This window comes from Furipterus horrens, unplaced genomic scaffold (assembly GCF_987537825.1).
Source record: "Furipterus horrens unplaced genomic scaffold, mFurHor1.1.pri manual_scaffold_16, whole genome shotgun sequence".
Classification (NCBI taxonomy): domain Eukaryota; kingdom Metazoa; phylum Chordata; class Mammalia; order Chiroptera; family Furipteridae; genus Furipterus; species Furipterus horrens.
Genome location: NW_028327186.1, coordinates 8214888 through 8234858, shown reverse-complemented (window position 1 = coordinate 8234858; position 19971 = coordinate 8214888). Strand labels below are relative to the sequence as shown.

Below are 19971 nucleotides of genomic sequence, written 5' to 3'. Positions count from 1 at the left end.
TTTCTTTATTTTACTTTATTTTTTGATCCTCACCTGAAGACAAGCTTATTTATTTTTAGAGAGAGGGGTTTGGAGGTTTGATGCACAAGGATGACACACAAAATTTGTGGTGTTCTGTATTTATTTTTAATGTGAAAAAGCATTTTTATTATGTTAAAATCCTTTTTAATGCATAGTTTCTGGGTGACCTTTTAAAAACAATTTTTTTTTCTTTATTCATTTTTTTTTTTAGAGAAAGGGGAAGGGAGGGAGACAGAGAGGGAGAGAGAAATGTGTATTGGCTGCCTTTTGTGGGTACCCTAACTGGTATCCAAACCCACAACCCAGGCATGTGCTCTGACTGGGAATCGAACCTCTGACACCCAACCAACTATGCCACACTGGCCAGGGCCACGCTGTTTCTTAAACCCCACTTCTGGAACTGGCTGCATTATTTGGGTACCTTTAAGAAAATACAGCCTTCTTTTGCACCCTATTCCCACTGAGACTTGAAATACTGCAGTTTTGGAAGTTTTCTTAGGGAATTCTGATGTACACCTTAAGTTTGGAACTGCTGATGCAGAGTTAGATGTTCTAGCCAAGGCTTGATGTTTTGTGAGGTCTTTTTCTGGTGCCATCTAAGGTCTTTTGCAGACTAGGGACACGCTCTTCTTCAGGAAGACGTAACAGTCAGGAGCATCTTTGCAGTTTGACATCCCGAGCCCAGTCCCTGTCCTTGTGAGGGGTGGGTCCATCCTGGTGCTGGGTCAAGAGCACCGACAGGTCCCAGCACAGACAAGGTAAAGGCAAAGTGTGTCCACCATAGGGACCGTAAGGTTTCTTCCAGAACAATATTTTGTTCAGCTCTTATTCCAGTCTAATTCACTACAAAACCATTTCCGATAAAAAGAAACTTTAGGATAAACAGTGATCCCTCACTTATTGTGGGTATTACATTCTAGACCCCTGCGCCCCCCTATCGGTGAAAATCTGTGAAGTAAGAACCTTACATTTATTTTAGTATTTGCTGTACAGTACCGCAAAATCCCACGATATAGCGAAAAATCCGAGATAAATAATTAAGTATAATATTTAAAGAAATCCCGTGATACAGTGAGGCCACAATAAATGAACCGCGACATAGAGAGGGACTCCTGTATCCTTATTTTCTTATAGCCTGCCATTTGGATCTTGGCGTGAATCTTTCTTCATGCGGTTTCTCAGATGAAAACCTCAAAAGTATTCTGCCTCCTAATTGCAGACGAGGCTTCTCTTCCCAGCTAGGACCAGTGGTTGGGAGCTCCCAACAGGCAGTGCCGTCCAGGGCCAGTCTGGGTTGGCTTACTCTCAAGGGACGCATTGGAGGCAAAGACTGTAGGGCCACTTGGTTGGGATGTTGTCGCGGGCGTTATGATCTGGATGAGAGGTTCCCGAACAGCGCTGTCCATCAGAATCCCTTGACGAAGGCATGTTGAAATACAGATGCCTGGGTCTTAAGAGAGATGATTTGGTATGTCTGAGACAGCTCAGAGGCCTTTCAAATACGCCCCCAGGTGATTCTGATGCGCACCCAGGTTTGGTGACTAGTGGACTAGGCTGCCATTAAAGTCCCCTCTATCACAGGATCCTGTGAATTCACTCTTCTGTTATGGGACAGAGAGTCATGGTCTTCCCTGTCGTATAGTCTTCAAAAAGCGCACTGTTCTGTTCACGTGGGCTGTGATAACAAGTCCAACATTGTTTATATTTCATTCTTGGAGAAGATAGAGTATTGAGCTACTTTAAAATATCTGGTCGCACATTCTCTTCATCATGAAAAATGTTGTTTACTCCAGTAGTACCTCCCGCAGTGCCAGGAGACTACGCACATTTCACTTGGATGAAGCCGGGTAATGCTTACACACCTGCAGGCACTAGGTAGAGGGATGAAGATGAGATTCTTAGCTGATACATTTATTTTTGGAAATGGAAGGGCAAACAGAACTGAGGTGGTTTGGGGAATGTAGTTTGCTTAAAGACACTTGTCCTGGGCATGCTTTAAGCAGAAAAAGAAAACTCATAGGTCTTGGCAGGAAATGTATATTTTTTGACCATGATGTGTACACTGCCCAATACCTCTCAAGTTCTTAAGCTGAAACTTTCATGGATTTTTTAAAACAGTACTGGCTTGTTCTTTCCGAAGTAGATGGATGCTGGTGATAAATAATGAAAAAATATCGAATGCTAGGAAAATGACATGCAATTTTTCCTTCCCCATTGATGTAAGTCTTTCTTAGTAATCGATGCACATCTTGCCTCGTGGCCAAGGGCCTTTCCGCAGGGAGATGTAACACGGTTAAGGCCGTGAGAGGCTTTCTGAGCCCATGGCTGGCTCCGGGCATGGACCACCAACCCTTTTGCTTCTCAGCAGACGGTGCCTCTCAGGCATAGGCACCGTGGGGAGAGATGCTGCTTTTCTCCTCTTGTCTTGCTTTATTCCCTGACGCCGAGCCTTCTTTGGCAGCCGGCCTGTTCCTCATTTTTTAAATTAGGAAGCCACTGTCATTAACTCAAGACTATTTCTGCCGTGGTAATTAATGTGTGCGTCCAGGAGCTTTCTGACTTTCCTTACGCTCTGATGAATAGCATGGGTTTTCATGGACGTCACTCAGAGCTTTAGCAGAGGTAGCCATTGGCTTTGGGAAACATTCACACTGAAGGGCAACACACAGCTAATTCTGCTTGATGAAGTCTCCCAGGGTGTAGGCAATCAAGAGTGGTCCCCGGATTCTTCTAGGCTCTCTGTGGAGATCGGAGGATGATGAGCAGGGTGGAAGAGGCCTGTCTACTGAAATCACTCAGACCTGGGTCTTCACGCCACTTACATGTGTGCTATAAAGCACTTTGTAAACAGGTCGCAAGAGTAGCCTTGTGTCATTATTTCTGAGCGCAGAGTCTTTGGGTGCTTGGACTTTGCAGCCGGTGGGAGCACCAGGCTGGTGGCGTCTATGTCTTGAACGTGTGGGCCAGGCTGCCTCTCCGCCGCTGCGGTAACCCTGGCAGCAGCCCCGCCCCGTGCAATCGACTGCAGCTGCTGGCAGGCACCTTACACCCTCCTGGTCTGCTGGTTTGGGTCGTGTGTCAAGTTGGCAGCTAATTTCCTCAGAGCGTTTGCTTCGAAGGAGACTCACAGGCTGTGCCTAAATCATAAAGCGAACAGATTCAGCCGCAATGGCCACCGTCCCTCGTGGTGATGCCTGTGGATCGTGGCGGCTTTGGTGAGAGCAATCTCTTCTCTCATGAAGAACCCTGTGCTTAACGCACACAGACCAATTCTGCTTTTTGTGCTTTCTTTTCTTTTGGCATTTGGACAAAACCTGTGAGTTCACAATGTTCCAGGGAGTGCTTGGCTGTTTAGGAATCGATCTTGCTTCCTGGATCAAAAACTGAGACAGCAGAAGATACCGTTGCCTCTCTAATCCACCTCCTCTCTGAATATCTTTTCAAAATACCGATCTGATGTCTCACTCTCTTGCTTAAAACTCTTCTGCAATGAGGAAACCATCATGGGGAGTGTGACAGAAAAATTGGTGATCATGATTGTGGCAGTGGTTGAATGTCAAAGCTCATCAAGCTGTACATTACTATTGCATCATTAAAATGGGTCCACTGTGTTGTCTATACATTATACCCCAATAAAATAAAGCAGGAGCAGGGAAAAGCCTGAAGTCCCTCATTGGTCATTCTGAGCTGAACACGAGGGCCTTGAACTTAGAAACACAGCTCAGCATGTCTGTCCCCTGCGTGTCTTTTCTTTTTTCTTCCTGTGGTGCATGGGAGCTTCAGAACACGGGGGACGGAGGGGAGACATGAGCAGGTAGGAAGGCCTGGAAATAAGATCCCCAAAGCTTCTATTTTGTACCTCTGTCTAAGAAGTCTTCTGCCCTCCCTCCAACAAGCAGAAGCAAGAGGACAGAGCAGTTGAGTTCAGATTCTGGAGACAGTCTGTCCCAACTCTAGTCCATATTAGCTGTGTGACTTCAGGCAACTTACTTAACCTCTCTGTACCTTGGTTTCATATCTGTAAGATAATGAGGATAATGATTATTTCTACCCCAAAGGATTAAGTGGATTAATATATGTGAAGTACTGAAGATGCTACCTGGTCCAAGTAAAGGTTATATAAGTATTGTCATTATTATTGTCATTATTGCCCACCAGATACACTGAGATGATCAAGAGGCCTCCCTGAAAGGGCATTTTGTTCTAGTGGAGAAGTACAGGCAATCAGCAATTGAACAAATCAATACCAAGATGATACCACATTGCAATAACTGCTGTGAAAGGCCATTCTAACTTTCCTTCATATTCCCATTAAATAATATTCTTCATTAGATGGGACCCAGCATGCATAAAGCTGCTAGCTGTCTCAGGCAGTTTATAGTGTAGGGGGAAGTCCACGGAGGAGATTTTAATTCAGGGGCAAATAGAATCTTACTGCAGTGATAATGGACTAGAAGCTCTCCAAGATGAAAGTAGATGTGGTGTCGTCCTAACAAGACCAGCAGTTAAGTACGTCCTGATGGTATTGCAGTTATTTTTATTTTATTTTTATTTTTTTTGGCCCCAGGCAGTTATCCAGGGTGTTAAGCAACTTGTGAAAATAAGACATATCGAAATGATGAGCAGATGAAAATGTCAAAATTTTCAAAGGCCAGGAGGAAAATTTAATTTGTGTTCCATCCTGTCCTTGGCAAATCATCAGTTTCCTCCCCCTCTGTTTTTCTGTTAATCACAAGCGAATGTCGTCTTTACTTCTTTGATCTGTTTGCTCATTGACATTCAGACAGCTTGGGGACTGGGGCTTTCATTTCCTTTGTCATCTTGATGCATGTCTGGGCAATTACGCAGCAAAATGATTGCGAAGTGCAATAAAAGTGATTCAACAGAACTGAGTCTACAGGGAAGGCTAGATGACATCTTACAAGCCAGGGAACAGCCAGCCCTTAATGAAGTCTACCATGTGGTGTGGAGAGTTTTGCAGAACGATGGCTCCAAGTTTTGACCGATAACAAGTCAGATCTTAACCTGGATATTAAAACTGGATGTAAGTGTATCAACTGAGGTGGAGAACCCAATCAGCTGTACATACAGTTCCTAGCTGACTGATTTTCATGAAGTGTGTATATAGTTAAGGCAAAAATATTTTTCTGGTCAATTGCTTTGATTCTCCACCGGATTGTTCAGTAGTTCACAATAGAAAAGCAAATTGTAGTATCTGGGTAGTTCAAGTGAAGGCCAACTTTCCTGTGTTTATCTAGGTAATTTAACCACAATTTGTATGTATTTAGGATTTTACGGTGATCATAGCTATTTGTTAGCTAATTTTCAGCCTTCGGCTCTCATCTCAAAGGCCACCTCTTTAGAGAAGTCTTTCTTGAGGGTGAGGTAAAGTCCTTGGTAAGTTACTCCAAATGATGCTTCTCCTTTGCTTTTATGCAATTATATATTTGTAGTATCTCTCTTGCCTATAATATGGACTCCATGAGGGCAGGATCTGTAGCAACTCTCTCCAGCCTTGTCACAGAACCTATTACACAGTAGGTGCTCAACAGAGGCTGTTGAATGAGTAAACATTAAGCAATAGCACAAATATAGGGCCCCTGAGTCTACAGATGAATGACCATTCTCTGTGACCGTTTCCAAACTTGACAGCTCTATATTCTTTGAGCCTGGTTCGTGGTTAACTAATATCTAGCAGAATTGTGGCTTTGCCCCTTCACAGATGGTATTTTTAAAGGTGGTGGGGACAGGAGAATTTAGAGGAACTCCTTAAAATGGAAGGCCCAAAGAGGTGCCCCTGTCCTCCACCATCTGAACAGTCAGTCGGGCTTGTTTATCGAGCCGTGACTTAGTGCCCACCTGTCTCACCTGATGCCTTGTGGTCGGTGGCACGTGTGTGAGAGACGGCCTAGCTGGGCCTAGGGCACCGTGGGGTGGCTCAGAATAACCAAAGCTGCGTGCCCTCCGAGGGACTCAAGTTCATGAACGTGGCCTGAATAGCATCAGCAGTGCTGTTGTCATTAATGGAACCATATTCAGGTTTCATAATCTTATCTGAGTCTCTTGAAATAGGGACCTCTGGATTTTGAGCTTTCTGAGATACCTTCCATTGTTATTCATGCACTTCATACACTCAACAGTTATGGACTGAACACTTGCTGTGTGCCTGCCACAATGCAAGGTGCTAAATTTAGGGCAGGACCTGAAGCAGAGCAGGTGTTCCGTCACAATGGTGACTAGATGGATGGTCTTGGATCTTGAGAAGTTTCTAAAAGAAAAGCATCTGTACAGATCCTTGCTTTAAATCAGTCACAGGAGAAACATCCTTCTGTTTCATACAAGCCCTGTTTCTCCTAATTGAGTTTATTTTGAAGTGTCAGTATGTTTTTAATTTAAATGCATTTTTAAAATCAGAAGGCCCGTCATAAAGGTGTCTCCGGACAATCTTACATTTGAGATGTGGACGTATTCAAAATGAAAGAAGAAAGTGCAAACATTTAGTGTTTATTTTCTCTGCTTGCCTTTTAGATGTAAGGTCTTTAAAATCCCTCTAATAGAAATATACATCTCTCTCTCTCTCTCTCTCTCTCTCTCTCTCTCTCTCTCTCTCTCTCTCTAGCTACAGGTTGCAGAAGCATATAATCCAGCTTGAACTAACATCTGTCTGGTTCTAAGAGACCAGCTGCTATGAAGTTTCTTACATTACTTTACAAATAGCTCAATAAAGGTTCAACCATAACTCCCACATGGAAGAAGTGACAGAGACAACCCCTTTAGTCAGAGAAGTGACCATCTCAGAGTTGTCATCAAACTGATTATTCCACTTGTCCATTGTCTATCTAATTGGTTAATTACGTGAGTCATTATTTAAAGACAAGGAGCTCAAATAAAACATAACAAATGCCTTAGGCTAGCAAGAGGCAGTGTCTAAAGGAAGAAAACCCTACCTAGTTTAAGAACGTCCCTGCTGCTATGGAATTCTTATCCCCAACATGATGGGACTTGCCTGCGATGTCAGTTCTAACCAAGGGAAGGCTTGGTGAGAATCTGAATGGATCATCGTAGAATGAAGTTTTACTGTGGAAGGAAGCGGGGTTGCACATGAGATTCTTTCTTTTTCATTTCATTCGGTTGAGCTGGATGAAAATTTTTGTTCAGCTTTCAAGCAATTTACTCCATGGGAGATACTGAAGTAAAATTTTGTCGTTAAGAGCATGGGCTCTGTGTCGCATTTCTGGGCTCGTAGCTGGGCACCGTCTTTGATTTGCTACATGATCTTATGCAAGTTAATTTCTCTGAGCTTTTCTTTTCTCGTGGAGAAATGGGGATGATAGTGGTTCCCACGTCCAAGGACTAGAGAATGCTTGTAAAATTGCTTAGTGTAATGAGTGGGACATCGTGACTCTTCAATAAATGCTACCTGTTAACACCTTAGCTGGGCATCGTGAGTGATGGAGACGTCAACTCCTGTGACATTTGATGAATAGGTGCTAGTTATTTCTTGGGGAAAAGCGTTGGCCATGGTAATGCTCTCTGAAATGTCCCTTTTCCTTAGTTTTCCCAAAGGTCCTGCTCTTGGAGCCTATACTGGCTTCTGATTCATCACCCCAGGACTGCCTGTCCCCCAATTTCTTTCTCCTTTAGCTTGTTTTTTTCCATTGCTTGTCAGCTGCTTCTTCCTTTGGGAGCTTGGAAAGTGCTGACTCATGACTTCTCTGTTACTTTGAAGCCATATGTTAAATTTTATCTTTGGCATCCAACTTAAATACCTGACCTTCACCGCTTTATTCAGGATTCCAGCAGTCAGAAGCAATCGCCTCTCATCTCCTCCCATGTTTGCTTCAAAACTCAAAGTCATAATGTCATCACGGTGCCTTAAGATTTCTTAGGCTATTTTGCATAAATGTACCCAAGAGAATAGATGTATGTGCTTGGTCTATTAATGTTAGCACAGTAAAATTATTTTGTGTCCCCTTAAGATAAATATTTATAAAAGTTGCTTTCATTTTAAAAGACACATGATATTGGAATTTATTCCAACCTGTCCCTGGAGCTTTCTTCTAAAACAGATGTTCTATCCAGCCAGTTGAATATCAACTCAAAGACATTAAAAAAAAAAAAAAAAAGCAACAAAAAACCCTCTTTGAGATCAAATATAGTTTCATTTCTAAGTCACAAAAATGTGAAACACATTTCTGTTTTTTAAAAATTTTTGCATGTAGGGCCCTGGCAGGTATGGGTCAGTGGACTGAGCACCGGCCTGCGAACCAAAGCGTTGCTGGTTCAATTCCCAGTCAGGGCACAGGCCTGGGGTGCAGGCCAGATTCCCAGTTGGGGGTGTGTGAGAGGCAACCACACCTTGATGTTTCTCTTCCTCTATTTTTCCCTCCCTTCTCTTTCTAAAAATAGAATAAAATACATCTTTAAAAAAAATTTTTTTGCATGTAGTTCTCTTGACATGATAGGTGTGCCGCTGTCTCCTGAGCACTGAGGGAAGTGTCCTGGTCTCTTGTGGGGCCAGAGCTCATAGTCTCATTCCCCCCAGCACAGCACGTGTACATAAATGGAATGAAACAAAGATGTTTCTGCCCTTCACACTCTGTCCTTTGAGGTTTCCTGGGGAGGACGGTACAGCATTGTCAAATTGCTGAATCACGAAAGTAACTAGGGCAATGACAAAGGCAAACATTTGTTCCACCCTGACCTTAAAGGCAGTAGTTCATTCTGCTCCCATACCCTGCTGAGAGAACCCGTTATCTGCTTTTTCTGGGTGAGGAATTGAAAGCTCAGGCAGGTTAAGGAACTTGCCCAAGGTCCTGTTTCTGTGGACTGGCTCCAGGTCTCACCTCATCCCCACTGAGCCACTCTATGAAGGTGACCAGTGTTTTATCATCAGTTTGTCCTGATACCCTAATGGCGGGTGACCAGTACTTTCCTAAGATGGTCTTCTGCCTGACTGAGGCTGTCCCTGGACCCGGGCTCCTTCTCTCTTCATCATTATAAATCAGCAGAGTCTTTATTAGGGGTCATTACTCTATTCTCTTCTCTGAATAAGAATGTGGGTTTGGCATGGAAGTACCTCCTTACTATCTTCTTAAAAATATACCTTGGCTAATCTGGATAGTTGTTAGTGAGATAAGGACTGGAAGAAGTCTGAGATGAATTTCTTTGATTACATCCAAAGCTTGTAACTATAAGTTCTCAGAAGACCTATTTGGAAACTCACCATCATAAACATGTTTTCTTTTTTTACATAAGTAGAACTAATGACACAGTTTGGATTTATTGCTTTATGTTTCATTATGAGATAAACCACTGAGCAAAAATTATTTGTGAAGCATATGACAGAGGAGCATCATCATGGTAAATGGTAAAGGCATTACACATGGAGTTAGTCAAAGCAAGTGTCAAAGCCCAGCTCTACAATCTACTTGCTGTCTGTCCTTCAGCAAATCAGTTGACTTTGCTGAGACTTGGTTTTCTAATTTTTAATAGGAACTAATCACACCTACCAGCAGTTATTAAACAAGTTGTAGACATGTAAAAAGATCCCGGATGCTTACTGAACTTCAAAAAATGAGACAGGACAAGCCCTTCTTAGGCATGTAATGTGGAAGCATGATATAGCAACCAACTATACAAAAGAGATTTATTTTGTGGTTGGTTTGTCTTTTAAAAGCACACTTATTTTTTGCACCAAAAAAGATGTCTGAACATGCTCTGTTCTTATCATTGGTGCAGGAGAAGGCCTGAGTCATGCACAAGGCATATTTTAATGAAAACTGACAGGTATTACCATTTCCCAGCCATTGGTCCCTGATGCATGAACATGGCATTTAAAAAAACCCACTGGCATTACACTGTGGATCTTGTTGGAGGTGAATCATTCATCTGGTGTGACTGCTTGAGGAAATATTTCTCCATATTTGCAAGTGGATTCTTTCTCATTTCTCAATAGATTTATGCATGGGTAAATGAAGTCTATAATGCTCTTAATGTTCCTCAGTAAAAGATGCATTTCAGAGTCTTATGTTTAATCTATAATTTTGTACGTGACAGCAGACTAGGAGAGCATCCCTACCTGGTTGCACATCACCATCAGAAAACAGCAGGTTAACGGTCGCTGTCCGTTGTGCTGAAATTCTCTGTTGCTTTTGAAACAAGCGACCCTAGGTTTATTTTCTGGAAGGTACCTCCTTCTGATACATAACTCAACATTTAAAAATACTTCCCAGTATTTAAAGTAACCTTCTTGTGGCTTGAAGGATAATATCTTTCAAATACTGTTTTAATGCCTAGAAATTCCGTGATAATCTTGAAATAATTTGATTTTTTTAATTGTGGCAATAAGTAAAAAATTCTCTTTCCTACAAAGATAAGTGGATTTGAATAATTTTTATTGAGTATAAATTATACCTAACTTAATATTTTTCTATACTCCTTTACTAGGAAGCAGCACTTGGGATTTGTGGTTTTTTGTCTTTACAAAACACTGACTATTTCTTTTGAGGCCTATGTTTGGGTGCTTAGAGCTTTTGAAGAAGAACTGAAATACATAATGGAAGGTTAAACTAGCTCTGATTCACTGTATTTGGATTTAATTTAAAACTACAATATCATACTACTGCTGCTGCTTCTACTACTACTACTACTACGACTACTACTACTACGACTACGACTACTACTACTACTACTACTACTACTATTTTGTTCTTGGTTGTAGGTAGGTCTTTGGCAATCAATGTTTATCTAGAAATACTTACTAGAGTGCTTTCTTTTTAATTCAGTTTCAAATATCTTCAACTTTCTATTTTATTCTTTCCCTCGAAGACAGAATATTTCTTATTTTTCAGACACATAGAGTTGATTTTTAATGTTATTACTTTGTGATCAGAAACTAATGTGTATGAGGCTTCTGTTGGGATCTGGTATATTGTAAACTTTTGCAAATGTTTCATATGTATCACCACACCTATACACACAAACTTTCTTAGTTCTTCTACAATATGACTTTTTTTTTTTTTTTTTCTGAGAAGGAAGTTTTAAAATCTAGCACAGTGGTTGACTTACCCACTTCTCTGCAGTCCTATCAAGGGTGCATCAAACATTCTGATACTATGTTATTTAGGGCATTATGTTCATGACTATTATAGTTTACTGATCTAGTATGTTTTCTATCAGTATATATTATCTTTATGCATATAATAATTTTTACTTTAAATTCTATGTAGTTTAATATTAAGGTTAGTACTCTGAATTTCTTTTGGTTCATATTATTTTATTCCTTTATTTTCAGATGACAATGACTCCTTCCTTGACCAAACTTTTGTCCCACTCTTCTCAATCCTTTGTTTAACTAGACCTTGACCTTGGCCTGCTGGTCTTTGTAAATATGACTCCTTGAGTCTCATGTTCCTATGATAACATCTGCTGTCATTCTTAGAAGTGACATTTGATCTCTCTGAACTTCAAGTTTCTCATGTAAAATGAGATAATATCAATATGTTTTTCACAATGGATATGATAAGAAATGAATAGAGTTGTGTTTGAGAACACATGCCATTCTTGATGTCTTTCTGTATACAAGAATAGTCACTGAGTTACCCCTACTATGGATCTAAAATTTTTGACAATTTTTTTCCTTTTATGAAAGGAATGGAAGAAAAGGGGAGGGCAAGTGACATTTTCTTCTATTTCACAAAATCACGGGAAGTGTTTCTTGCTGTGGATAGATTAGAGACTTTCAGCAGCTTCTTTTTATGAGATGTACCACAGGGGCTAGCGTGCGATTCCCAGCTAGAAACCAAGCTGTGCTTTCTTTCCAAGTACCTGCTGTGCAGGCTCCCAAGGCCGGGCAGGATGGATGCAGCGAGTTGGCCTGAGCAGTTCCAACCTGTCACTTCCAGGCTTGTGGCTGTTCTCATATCAAACATTATTTTCACCCCCATTCTTCCGCCTTGAAGCAGGAAAAAAAAAAAGAATCAAATCCGGTCTCTCATTTGTGTTCTGTCTGTTAATATGTGGTGGTCACTTGTACTCAGTGAGGCATCTGCATTTGCTAACATACCCTGTTCAGCTCCTGAAAGTGTGTGAGTGAGTGGGGGAGTCAGGAGAGGTGATCCTGAGAAGGCGGCACGATGGAAGGAGCCCCGCAGGTGCTGGGGGGAGGGAACCTGTCCCAGGGGTGTTTGCCGAACCTGCCTGGTGCCCCGCCTGTGGTAGTACCTCAGCATAGGGCTGTGGAAAACATACCTGTTGACTTGACATGTACAATTAGCTTCTCATGTCCAAGGAAGCTGGGCTAACTTTGTTCTGCCCTGACATTTCCCAAATTGGGTATTTAAAAAAAAAAAAAAAAAAAAAAAGGAAAAAAAACAACAACATCAGATCCAGGGAATCCTCTTAGGAAGACCAGTCTTGTTGAGAGACTTCCAGACAATAATTTGATGACTGGAGCCCCACATTCTGCAGGGGGAGGAAGATGAGGATTAGAGGATGAATGACTGAGACATCTGCTGGAGGAGCAGAGAGCTATAGAGGTGCAAAGGTTGCTAACTCTGCTTCATTCAGGCCAGTGTGCTCAGCGGACCAGAGTCTTGGTGGTGATACAGAGGAGAAAGGGTGGGATTGGATAGATAATGCATGGTGTTCTTCCTCCCTGAGATCCCCTCACTGCAGCAGCGGTGAGTGGTCTTTGTGCTGTTCGTTAGATCCTGCTGTCATCAACTGTGGTGCCTCTGGGGCGATATTAGTCCCTCAGGTGCCTGGGCCAGAGCAAATGCTTTGAGCCGCCCAGCTTGGGGCAGTGGTGTTTCTTGTTTGTTTCCAAGCCAGTCACTGGTGAGTCGGGACCGAAGGCGTTACGGGCTGAGGCAGGTAAAGCACCGAAGGACCTGGCTGCAGTGCCCAGGTGGGCCAGTGGGTAAGCCAGGCCCTGACGCAGAGGCTGAATGGACGTTTGTGGACATGCACTTGGGGATGGGGGCTTGGTGGGTTGCTCTGGGCTGAAGGCTATTTATTTTAGGTCCACTTACTGATGAGGAAGCAAGTAGCTTTAAACTGTAGAGGAGGGAATCTTTACTTTTCTCTCTCCATCTCAGGCTCATTGGCCGGAGCCCTGTCAACTAGACTGACAAAATAAAGGTTAATACGAGAAACCAAAGTTTACTGACATGTGTAGCATAAAAAACCGCAGCAGTCAGGGATGGGTAACTCCAAGGGGTGGTAAGACCTTGGGGTTATGTAGCATCTCAACAAGAGAACAATGTATTGTCAGAGAAGTGACAAGGCACAGAAGAAGGGACTTCGAGTTTCCAGTGGCAAGTTGTGGGAACTCAAGTATCTGGGGAAAACTAATGGAAGATGTGGGTTAGTTAGGAAGATCTGTTATGTAGATTCTTCTGGGGTCACCACCTCTGGATTGAAAATGGTCTAGAATGGTCTCTCGTGATTACCTTTTGTTTTTCCGGGTAGAGAGGGGAGGGGGGCACCTTTACAAATTTATGTCCGGCTTTTATGCAAATAGGGGGCGGGCAGAGAGCTTTTCTTGTATCTACTTCCTCTTGAATGGTCTCCAGCTCAACATAATTAATATGCCCAAGTGGCGTATTTGAGAGTGGCCTCTTCTGCTACCCTTCAGGACTCATGGCTTTCAGGCTGGTGCGGCAGGCTGATGGCCAAGTTTGCTCTACTCTGACTAGGAACTAGATGGGGCTGAGCCTGTGGGCCAAGGGGCTTCAGGGGGGTGTGCCAGACCAACAGGTGGGTCTGACAACTCACAGTCTGGCTTTCTTCTTAACTATCCGGGACCTTAGGTCCTGACTTCCCATATTCATGTATCTAAGGTACATAAATATCCAGGAAGAGCCTTGATCGCACACATGTTCGAGCCTCTGCTGCTGTTTATATAAGTTCTGATATTTAATAATTTACCAAGCAGTAAGGTTCCTGCTGAGGGAGTTGGTGCCTTCCTTCTGTGTCTGGTCTTTGTGGCCCGTTCCGCTGAGATCCAGGCAGCATTGATCTGCCTGCCAGAATCAGGCTTTTGACCTTTGAAATGCTATTGCTCCAGCAGAATGGATAAGAACAGGAAGGTAGAGAGTTTAGGGATAATTATTGAGCCATATGGCCTTAAAGCCTGTTCAAATATAATGAGAAGAAATGTAAATGCCGGTTCCTGTTGATTGCTGTTTGAACACCCTTGCCTGGAGGGTAAAGAAGGAAGCTTCAGGTGGTCGGCAGGCTCTTCTGGGCAGCTTTTGGGGACTCCAGTATGTCAATACAGGGCTCCTCATGTTCAGTGAAGATAGAAACCCGACAAGGTCAGATGGACTGGGCTCGGGTTTATTTATTTCTGCATAAATAAACTGAAAGCCTTTCTCGTTCTCTTTAGACATACCACGGATTCCCCAGCATCAGAGAGATGGGGGAACACCACAAAACCATTCTATGTTTGGCTCTTACTACTCATCAGCTATATTTTGGGGGAAATGGTCATGTGGGCCCCTCTGTCTTGGATTCTCTTCCGCCCCTCTGCTCTGTCCATCTGGCTCCCTCCTGTTCACCTCTCAAAGTCAAGCTCAGGTTTTACCTCCTCCACGAAGCAAGTCTTCAGATGCAGCGAATCACTCTTTCCAGGCACCTACTTGTATCTCCTGGGGTTCAGGACATGCTGCCCCCAAACATGGCACCTTAGCATGTTGAATATTTTAAACTGAAGGAGCCCTTTGAGAGTTTTGGCTTGCCCGTAAGGATTTAGGGTTGGATTTGCTATACACAAGCCTTGCTTCCTATAGAATTGCTCCACTGGGGATCTTGCTCAGCTGCCCAATTGCTTAGGTCACAGCGGGTGATACTCCATCCTCTGTGACCAAGATCATTCAGAACGAAATAGGGTGAGCTTTCTGAGTCATCTAGGTCAGCAGGCAAGTGCCTGGTGCTATTTCAGGACAATCCCTCCGCTGTCTGGACTCCTGTAATATTAGACTTCCATTATGTACTAAAGCATTTTTAAAAGCATGAAGAATGTTCTATTGAAATGCAAATAACTGTAAGAGTTAATGGCTCAAGCCTTTGTGTATTAAGTTCTCCATTTTAAAGTATTCTCAATGTGGCGGTCATGTTATGGGCCAGCTTGGGCTTCATATATTTTTAGTGAAGATAGTCCAGCTTGCGTTATTCGCGCGTTCTTTTTGAGAAGCATCGCATCACGTGGAGCTGTTCTTCAAAAGCCTGGCTATGGTTGATGCCCGTTCAGTGGAAGTCAGAAAGCCTTTTAGGAATTTCTTTGGACTGGAACCAGATTGGAAACTCTCAGTTTGCTTGGGACTTGAGGAGGGCTGTCCATTTGGGGACGCTGTGAGCAGTGCTGTCTCAGAAGCTAATAGTCACACACTCGTTTTGAGTGAACAGGAGAGTAAGGGAGGGTCCCAGGCTTCTTTAAGAGGATATTGGAGTGGGCTTCTGGTTTGTCAACTATTATGCTCATAAGGATATAAATGTTAGACGTAGTATTTTTATCTTTCCTCTCAGCTTGAGTATATTATAAAGAGAGCAAGTTTAAAGTCAGGGGTATCCAGAGAAGAGAAAATGGGACTCTGATCCATTTAGAAGTTTGCAGTTCCATGGCTCTAATGTTAGGATCCCTTATTTAGCTACAGAATCCCAATAGGAAAAAGACTGTGATCTAGTCCCAGGATGTCTTCCAGAGAGGCCCAGGAGGGAGAGAAAGGAAAATGCCAGTTGAGACTGTGGGCAAGATGATAATTATGAGACGTGGATCTGAGCCATAAGTGACTTTCTTTAAAATATATATTTTTTTGTGCTGAACATTTGAAAAGGCGGGGCTAAAGACTCTCTTTGTGGAAAGCATCCTGACTCAAGAGCAAAAAATGGACTCGGTAAGGAATCCTTTTAGTTCCTGCCACTAAAAGTGGCCTCTTTGGTCAGGGGCCCAACGAGGCAGCAATTTGTCTAGTTCATGCAGACAAAGGGCATGTCCACCAAGCCTGCTTGGTCAGCTGGAGTCTCCAGTCTAGCCATGGTCTCTGAGTCCAGCGGCAGCAGCTGCAGGCTTTTCCAGTGTAATAGAGACTTACTGGTGTCTGCGGGGCTGGTTTCAAATCCCCCAGCAGAGACCACTCCTCTTGAGGAAGGTTGTGTATCTACATTCCTATTTATATGCACAACAGCTTGCAAAGTGCCTCTTTTTCCCTTAGATCCTTAGAGGTGGTGGTCATTACTATGTGGTTCCTAATGAAGAGGAAAGTATTGTTTATCCCTTTGAAAAGAAAACAACACTGGGTTAGTCGATTTCAGAGGTGGAATTTTCCCAAAATCATTTTGCTGATGACAGTCGCAGATTCGGGGACACAGAAAGACATAGTGAGTGAATTTGGTATCGGGGCTCCCGATGCCGGCAGCTGGATGCTCTGGGGGTGGACCCTGGTGACGCCTGAGCAGGAGTCGTCCTTCAGGAAGCTTGTTGCTGAGATGTGCCATCTGTCCCTAGAGTGATACTAATAGCTGTCAAGGCGCCCATGGAAATATCCCTGCTGGGTCTTCTCACAGTGAACCTTTCCCCTCCTCATGTATGACAGCCGTCTATAATAGAGCCAGATGGGAGGAGGAGGGCAATGAAAAGGCGTGCTTTTTAAAGAATGATCTTCTTTCCGTCATCCATTTTGGTGCTCCGCTACCTGCCTCCATCCTTCTTCTGTTCTGCTCAGGACTCCAGGATGTAGCTGTCCCAGACTTCACTTTCGTGTCCAAGGGCAAACCGAAGGGCGCTGTGATGGCCCACAGGGTTTCCAGCTGCTCTTGGTGTCATTTGGGCAGGAGTCTAATCTCCTCTTCATTTTTATTCTATAGTAACGTATCTATTCAGCGCTTATCAATGCAGAGTCCTGCCGCCCGCTACACGGGATAGCAGGACAGGGAAGCAGTGTAGTTTGTCCCCAAGCTGCCTACACTCTAGGCAGCGGGCTGGAAGAATGGTTATGGCATGTGAACACCGCATTGACTGGCTTAAGCAGAGTTCTGTAAAATGCTGACATCCTTGGAAATCTCTCCCTGCCAAATAGGTAGGAGTGATTTCAGCAGGAAACGGCCACACCGTGGAAAGAAGCCTGTCGGGGAATTCTATCGGCCAGTTAGCTGAGCCTCTCAGGTGCTAGACTGAGAGATTGCAGTGCTCTGTGGTGCTGGGGGGAAGCCCGGAGACCACTGCCGGGGCAGCACGGGATAGGCTTGGGTTCGAATCCAGCTCTGCCTCGTCCCAGGTTTATGACCTTGGGCATCTGCCTCAGCCTCTTGGAGCTCCTGTCACCTAAACATACCTCCCAGGTCTTTGGGAGGATAAAACAAGATTGTGCATGAAAGCTCCCAAAGACAGAATCAAGCTCCTAAGGGTTTTTTTCCTTTCCCCTTTTCTTTTGCTCTTACTCTAGGGTTTGGAGTGGAGCCCAGAACTGTACAAAATGTTAGGCTCTAGCACCAAGTCTGCATTCTTGGTAACATTTTAGCCCTTTTTAATGACAAAGGTTATACTTCGCCAAAGCTCAGTCAGGGGTGAGATGGAGAGAAGGAGGGGACTGATTAGAGAGACATAGTACACTAGAGTTGGGGGCAGAGGAGGACCCCCAACTCTGGGTCAGTCACACCCAGAGGCTGAGTAATTCCAGGAATTAGGAGGTGTACATAGGACTTGGAATGTAGTGGGGTGGCTTAATTTTTTAAAAATTACCATTTCAGGGACATACATGGGACCGGTAAGAGCCAGGTAAATAATGAGGCTTGTGTTGAGAAGATGGAGATGGTATATTGATTTAAGAATATGCAGATTATGACCTGATGAAGGAGGGGACAGAAGTCACCCACATAGTGTTGACAGGCAGCACCCTCAGCATCCAAGCAGAATCAAGTTTCAGACCCAAGCTCTCTGGCTCTGGGGCTTCAGCAATGGGTCCTGACTATTTAAGCCACGTACAAGGTCACAGTGGCCCTCACACCACAAGGCTGACGTTTAAAAGTAAGGTGGGTCCCGGGAAACATGGTCCTGAATATTGCTTTGCCACACATTTCTAGATGTAAACTTGTCTGTCACCCTTATAAGAAAGTTAGAAAAGCCGGCATTTTCATAACAGAAGCTGAGCTGTGGCAAACCTGTATTGTTGCCAAAAGTTTGATAAATTTTAACAGAAAATGTGTAACGCAAAATTCTCTTGCACTGAAAATCCTTTGCCTGCTTTTTGTTTCATTCTTGTGTAAGATTTGACGCCTTTTATGGGTAAATCAACACGTCTCAGGACCTTCAGACCCTGTTCTTTCTCCCCTTATTCTTTGTCTAACTGAGCCAATCCTCATGCATTCACTACGAATCCAAAGGTCTCATCAAGATGACCTATACCTTACACACGAGGTGCTGGCCTTAGTAAATGTGTTTGTTTAATTCTGAGGGCATTTGTTGGAATTTCATTAGTTTACACTCCTCTTTTCTTTCCCTTCTCTGTGCTCCCAGGGCATAACCTTCAGTAACAGAACAAATCAGGCCAGCCAGCACGCTGCCAGGTCCCGCCGGCGCCTTGTCAAGGAACCCAGCTGGACCCGTTTCTAATCAACATCTCCCAACGTAGTGTCTCTGGGTCACGGAAGGAGACTAGACCAGAATTTGAAATTTTCCAAAGATTTCCAATACACATTGAATGCAAAAGGATACTTAGGTTGCCTTTGCACAAAGTCTGCTCTATTTGAGGGACATACAGGGAGAATACAGGTGTCACGTCTATCCAAGAAGTCACACAAACGCATTCTCGACTTAAACCTCCGCCCACAAAATGGATGATGGTTATTGAAACAGCCCAAGCCGATACCACGGTGCACAAGATATAGCTCAAGAGGCAACCAGGCAGTCCCGGAACCAAGGAATGGATGACTACAAATATCAGGATAACTACGAGGGCTATGCCCACAGTGATGGCTATTATCGTGGCAATGAGTCCAACCCAGAAGAGGACGCCCAGAGTGATGTTACAGAAGGCCACGATGAGGAGGATGAGATCTACGAGGGCGAGTACCAGGGCATCCCTCACCCGGATGATGTCAAGGCCAAGAAGACCAAGATGGCGCCCTCCAGGGCAGATGGCCTTCGGGGCCAGGCTGACCTGATGGCTGAAAGGATGGAAGATGAGGAGCAGTTGGCTCACCAGTACGAGACCATCATTGATGAGTGTGGTCATGGGCGCTTCCAGTGGACCCTCTTCTTTGTCTTGGGTTTGGCCCTGATGGCTGATGGGGTGGAGGTGTTTGTGGTGAGTTTTGCCCTGCCTAGTGCAGAGAAGGACATGTGTCTGTCCAGTTCCAAGAAAGGAATGCTTGGTAAGTGGAAATTTCCAATGATCATTCTCTGCATGGCATTAAAATATGAAGGGGAAAGAACAGTAAATTTATATCCACCTGTCACTGTTAGGCACCTTAAATCTATCTTAATACCCTTTCGATGTTATCATTTGACACACCATTTGCCATTAAGAGGTTTGTAACCTTAGAGAAATTAATTCATTGGCTCAAGTTTACACAGTTAATGAATATCGGAGCTTGGATTTCTGCTCAGGTCTGTCTGACCATCAAGCTTGTAGTTCTTTTCCAAATCTTGTGGCCTTCTTGAGGGTCTGATTTCTCTCTTCTTCATATTAAACCATCTTTCATATCCAAGTGACAAGTACATTTTGTGAATAGCAGTCTGGGGCGTCTCTTCCACTCAGTACTTTTCTCTGCGTCCTTCCAGAATCTGATCTGTTCCTGGTTTCTCTTGTATATAAGCGTTAGTGTGCCAAGTGCTCTTGGGAATGAATGCCAGGCTGAGCACACCCACAGAGCCCCTGCAGGCTCTTGGGAACCACGTCGTGAAGCACAGATGGATTCTGCAGGGCAGAGGACCAGCTCTGTAACTCA

At 43.8% G+C, this 19971-nt stretch overlaps 1 protein-coding gene across 1 annotated transcript in view; it reads left to right on the top strand.

Annotated features, from left to right (window-relative positions):
- The first annotated feature begins 18545 nt into the window (after window positions 1-18545).
- The window catches only part of SV2B (synaptic vesicle glycoprotein 2B), a 38443-nt gene continuing 37017 nt past the window's right edge, over window positions 18546-19971 (top strand). The window contains exon 1 of the mRNA XM_090263678.1: window positions 18546-19395. Coding sequence (XP_090119804.1) covers window positions 18945-19395 — 451 coding nt within the window. The 5' untranslated portion in view covers window positions 18546-18944. The remainder of the gene's footprint in view (window positions 19396-19971) is intronic.